Genomic DNA, 5,864 nt, shown 5'->3' on the forward strand with positions numbered 1-5,864 from the left:
AGTCTTTAAATAGTTGCTTCATAAAAGGAACAATTAATTGGTTTGCGGTCAATTTTTGACGCTTGCGTCAATATATGTCTCTTGTGTCTTTTTATTCTGTAAGAATTTAGAACAAAGTTTAAGAGTTATCTCCCGTTTGTATCAAAAGTCGCGTGTTGCTATTTATAGCAAAAAAGCCATGTGAAGAATGGAGAAAAATCGGCAATAAAAGCAGTTTAGATATGAAAGGAAAAGATAATGTTTTAGCATAGAGAAGGCAGAGGAGATAAAATAACATATAAACACATCTTGAAAAGCAAGTTTTTGAAGAGACTAACTTTAAACTACTAGGTAAAAATTGACGAAGGAAATGCACTTGGTCAAGTTTAAACGATCTCCACTGTATGTGATTTTGTATAAAAGAAATATATAAATAAAACATTGTTGGCAGAATTTAGAGAATAATAGTGTTAAGAAAATGTTAAATATTAAAATTGTTCAAGCCCAGACTTTTCAGTAGAATATTTATAGATTTTTCAAATATATGACCTACGTCAATGTCAAACATGTGAAGTCCCAAGAACAATCGAATTTTTGGAAAAGGTGGAAATCTGTGATATTTACAGAAATTTTTAAAAAGAAGGATTTGTTGGCGAAACTAAAAAGTATTTGGGGGAAAGGCCTATGAGAAGTCATACAAATCTATTTATATAGGCATTAACATAAGGACAAATGTGTACGAAAAGTCCATGTTTTCTTGATATTTTCAATTATAAAAAAATAGAAAATAAAATCCGCCCACCTGCCCTAAATTTTTTAGCAAATTAGGATGAGAATCTAAAGATTAACTTTATCTGGCCTTAAATTGGTAAATATGTACAATCATGTAGATTAGAATTGTAAAATGAAAATCTTTAGCATGTGAAGTAATTATCAGATAGATGTTTTCTTTTAAAAGTAGGTCATGAGCTGGAAAGTGAAAGTATATATATTTAAAGGTAACAAAAGAAATCTCTAATAATATACTGAAGAAAAGGCGTTTGCCTTTCTTTGTTGATATATGAATTAAAAGTCTATGATAACAGGATAATTAAGGCTTTAATGAAATGTGGGTTAAAGAATACGAGTAACCCATTTTCAATACAAATACATAAACATCTGTACATGTACTGATAGGTGTAGTTCTCTTATAAAACGTATTCACATATACATGTAGGAGAACTGCATGAGTTAAAAAATCCTCAAAACTTGAGTCAAAATTAAACCTTGTCAATTTTAAGATGCTATGGAATTTTTACTGATCTCATCTTTCTTTTAATTTTTAGGGATATTAGTCCACAAGCCATTCATTAGTTCTGATAATGAGTAATATAACAGACTACTACAATAAGGTTTGTAAGACGTACGACAAGAGGAGAAGAGCAGCGGACGCCTACGTTCAAAAATCACTGATGGAGAATTTTACCGGAAAGAGCATTCGTGTAAGATATAATTACTAGATTTGGAAGTTTTGTAATTTTTATATACATTCACCTTCAAAACCAACATATAAAAAGAATGGCATAACTCAATGCCTGTTTACAATTTTGCAGACTTTATTGCAGCCTGGAGGATCCGCTGTGTGCTCTTTGTCATGACCAAATAAGTTTAAGTGTTGGTTTATGTTCTAACAATTATTGAAAAACGTCAGTCAGCATTTGAAGTAAATGATTAATTGTATGAATTAAAGGTTTTCTAAACATAAAAAGATTTTTGTTAATTTCAGTCAATAATTAAACTTGTTTTTGCCCATTTTAAATTACAAGAGATGTAATACATATAATATATTTACTTCCATAAAGTGAATCTGTAAAAATATAGCTTTGTTGTTTTTCATATTTAATATATAAAATTTGCTTATCATTTGATACGAATCGAAAAAATAACAGTCTTCTATATATCTTAAATGTCAAGTTGAAGGCACATCGATTTTATGTGTAAGATTTTGAACAAAACGCTTATGAATACAAATGCTCATGCAGCGCCAAATAGTGACTTCAATTAATGAGTAATTTGAAGACATGGATTATGTTGTATGATTGATTGATTGTATATTGTTTAACGTCCCTATCGAGAATTTTTCACTCATATGGAGACGCCACCATATGCCGGTGGAGAGCTGCAAATTTTGTCTTATACTTGGCTATAAGGTGTATTGAACAGGGAGGGATCTTTTTTTCGTGCCAGCACCTACTGCGACATTGGACCTCGGTTTATACAGTCTCGTCCGAAGGATCGGTTTCCAAGTCCCACAGTGGGATAAACTCCTTACTTCGCGACTCTAGAGCAGACGCTCTAACCACTATACACCACATTGGCGACTATGTTGTATTTAATAAACGTATAATTTTTCCTCGTTTTACAGGACATGGATATTCTTGAAGCTGGCTGTGGGACAGGAAACTACGCGAGATATTTCCTGGACCAGGAACCCCGCAGCTTGACTCTTGTTGACGCCAGTGAAGGGATGCTTAGCGTGGCCAGAGAGAAATTACAATCCCAAAATCTGAAGTCCAAGCTTAGCTTCCAAATAGGAGTGCTTCCGAATATTCCTTTTGAAGATAATTCTTTTGACAGCGTTATGATGAATATGGTACTTAAAAATTATTTTTCTTATTCTTGTATTTGTTCCTCAAATGAACTTTTTAGGTATTCTTTACATACTGCTCAATATTTTCCTAAAAAATTGAAGCTATTTCATATATTTCCTCGAGATACCGTATTTGGAGTTATGTTATCACACATTGAAATCTTTTCCAAGTCTTTCGTCGTTTATCTCAGCAACACAAAAGTCATCAGCATTACAAACTGAATAATCCTCAAAACGTCAATATATTCTACATTATTAAAAAATACTCTTTTCTTAACATTATTATTATATTTATTTTTATAATTATATTAGGTACTACATCATTTAGAGATAAATCCTGATGGAAAATCGTATCCAAACATAGCTAAAACGATGAAAGAAGTTTATCGAGTTTTAAAACCAAGAGGCGTGTTGACCGTTACCACTTTAACTCCTGAGCAAGTAGAGGCCCACTGGTTTACTCATTTGGTTCCAGGACCATTGAAACAAGAAACCAAGAAATTCCCCTATCATAAGCAGATGAAAGACATGTTGAACGAGGCTGGGTTTACACTGAAGGCGGCTCTCAACACGTTAACAACAGATTATCACCCCGGACATGATAACTTGGAGGGACCATTACAAGAAGATTGGAGGAATGATTTGTCATTTTGGGACACGTGCTCTGAGACCGAAATTCAAGATATGGTGCAGAGAGTGCAGAAAATGAAAGAGGAAGGAACTCTGCGTGACTTTTATGACACTCACGAGAAAACTCACATATTCGGGGCAATGCAGATTCTTGCCGCACAAAAATAAATGTTTGAGTTGAGCTACATGTATATAGTTTGTCGATGAGCATGCATTGTAATATATCCTAAGAATTTTAGTAAATAGGTATATTGTATAATAAAAAAAGAACACACGTCGTGTTATATTTTTAAATCGTATTTGATTTATTTCAGTTTTGAAGTATAAAAACGTGTAACTTTTTCAGATGATAAGGACAAACTGTAGTGTATTTCTTGGACGACGATTTTCACAAACATTGGTAAAAGGTCAAAAGGGATTTGATTAAATGTTGCATAGCATTGTACTATTGTTGCATACTATTAAACTCATATTACAAGTAGAAAGTAATGTGGGAGAGTAGGGTATGTGAATTTTTTTATATATATATATAAATCAACGATTTAAAAATTTAAGTTTAATGAATGCTGGAACAATAGTATAAAGCAAATATCCTACAAAATTTAGAGTAACATAATTAATTCTTTTTTAACAAATAACTGTGAACATTGTATTCTTCATCTTCAAAGCAAATTTTTAACAAATTTATTTGATCTAATAAGATAAAACTACCAATTATTTAAAAAGAAACTGGCTTGCATTTCTGGAAGCGTAACTGTTGTGGTGTGCTCACTAGGAAAGTTTTACATGTTCTCAAATGACGACAGAAGAATTCAGCAATCTGACATTGCTGGTATTGCAGGTAGGAATTCTCTTACTATGAATTAAAAATGGGGCTGCAGTGCTAGATCTTTAATATGTAACGCCACACCTAAAAAACGACAAGAAAACTCCCTATGTAGTTGTATATCGGAAGGAAGCAGGTAGACACAAACATGTAAATGCTCAAACAATTCTATGTATTTGGATGATAGCATCACTTTTGTCAGGAAGTCGATTAGTGTAAGGGGTATTTTAGGTAGGCTTGTTTGACTTTTTCATTTAATTTGAAAATAAATATAATAGACAATCTCAGCATATGATAAACGAAGACAGAAATATCCATTATGCATGTAGTAAATACAGAACACTTAAATCAAAAGGGGGAAATAATGATTGCTTTTTTTTAAAAAAAATATGTTCACCTAACATTATATCCTAAAATCTCTAGGATGATGGATGTCTCTAACAATTTAGGAAAGGTTCCAAAAAAATATTATATTGTATGAAGTAATTTACATTAAAATATATATTCATGTTTTATTGATTTGAAAAGTATATGAAAAATTCCAGAATATGGACCATGAAGACAAAAAGGCCTTTGAAGCCAACGCCCGAGTTTTCTCTGGCGGTCTAAATAAACAACAAATCATCGACTATTACAACAACTGGGACCATTACGAAACGGTAACTTTTCTACATTAACAAATTTCTTAGAAATGAATTTTATTGTTCCACAGTGAAAAAAAATCGTTTGTAGGTTTTCTATTGGTACAGTCATATTAGCCAAAGATCATAAACATATTAAATTTACAACCAAATTGGGACATTTGATTGCAATAATGTAATTAGGTAAAAGTTTTTTGCTAAGCAATGCGAAGCAATTTGAAGTAATTGCTTTGCATAATCAAATATTTGACCGTCTGTATCACAAAATGTGATTTTTCTGGCATTGAAAATTTAATAAGCAAGAAAATTCTTTAAAGTCTTAAACTTTTGCTGAATTTAAGCAGATAGATCAAAGTTTTCTTTGATATTCAGAAAAGAACATCAAAAGTGGGGTATATGAATTTAATTTTTAGATATTACTAAAAACGTGTCAATTTTATGCTAAATTTTGGATCAATTTTTCTGGTATATATTTACTATATTTGTCATAATTTGCTGAAAAAATTCATAAGAAATAATTTAAAAGATATTTCAGAACTAGCATAATAAATTTCACTGCAAAAAACAGCTTTGTGTGCAACCAGCATGGAAAATAGGAATTTAAAATTAACATTACTGTATATAATTCAAAATATTTATCATTTTCTTCTTAAAAAACCTTCCGCCACAAAAATAGTTCTTGGCTTAATCCTACTTGTATGGAATTTAATCGCGGTTTTTTTCCTTGAAGATAGTTCAATTTGCATTGTAGAATCCAGATAAGCTGACCGAAGCTTTCCAAGCAACAAAGATACGATTCAAATCTTAGACGTGGCAGCAGGCACGGGTTTGGTAGCCGAAGAGGTAACATTGGGTCTTCTTATAATGGGGAGCAAATTCCAATCAGAAATTCACGCATCTTTTAAATATCAATCTTGGAGTACTCGAGTGTACAATCAAAATGTTTTTTTTAACTCCAGATTGCAATGACCAAGATATATAAATTGATGACTTTCATTTTTTTTTTGTTAAAAAGGCAGCTGTTTCTGATATCAAAACTCAGAGAAGTATTGAAAAAAATTATGCTATTGAATTTGATTAAAAAATGAGAGTGTCAAGTTTTAAGGTCTAAATTTGAAGACCTTCACCTGCGTATGTTAATATCTCTATATGAGTGAAA

The 5,864-nt window shown here is 31.6% G+C and overlaps 1 protein-coding gene across 1 annotated transcript; it reads left to right on the plus strand.

Moving 5' to 3' along the window:
- Positions 1 to 1,277: 1,277 nt before the first annotated feature.
- Positions 1,278 to 3,532, plus strand: LOC134273898 (demethylmenaquinone methyltransferase-like). Its single transcript, XM_062756117.1, has 3 exons — positions 1,278 to 1,460; positions 2,384 to 2,611; positions 2,921 to 3,532. Exons 1-3 carry the CDS (start codon positions 1,341 to 1,343, stop codon positions 3,404 to 3,406), a joined length of 834 nt encoding a protein of 277 aa, XP_062612101.1. The 5' UTR covers positions 1,278 to 1,340; the 3' UTR covers positions 3,407 to 3,532.
- The last annotated feature ends 2,332 nt before the right edge of the window (positions 3,533 to 5,864 follow it).

This window comes from Saccostrea cucullata, unplaced genomic scaffold (genome assembly GCF_032062105.1).
Source record: "Saccostrea cucullata isolate Sc308-1 unplaced genomic scaffold, CSIRO_AGI_Scuc_v1 ctg7673, whole genome shotgun sequence".
In the NCBI taxonomy this organism is placed as follows: domain Eukaryota; kingdom Metazoa; phylum Mollusca; class Bivalvia; order Ostreida; family Ostreidae; genus Saccostrea; species Saccostrea cuccullata.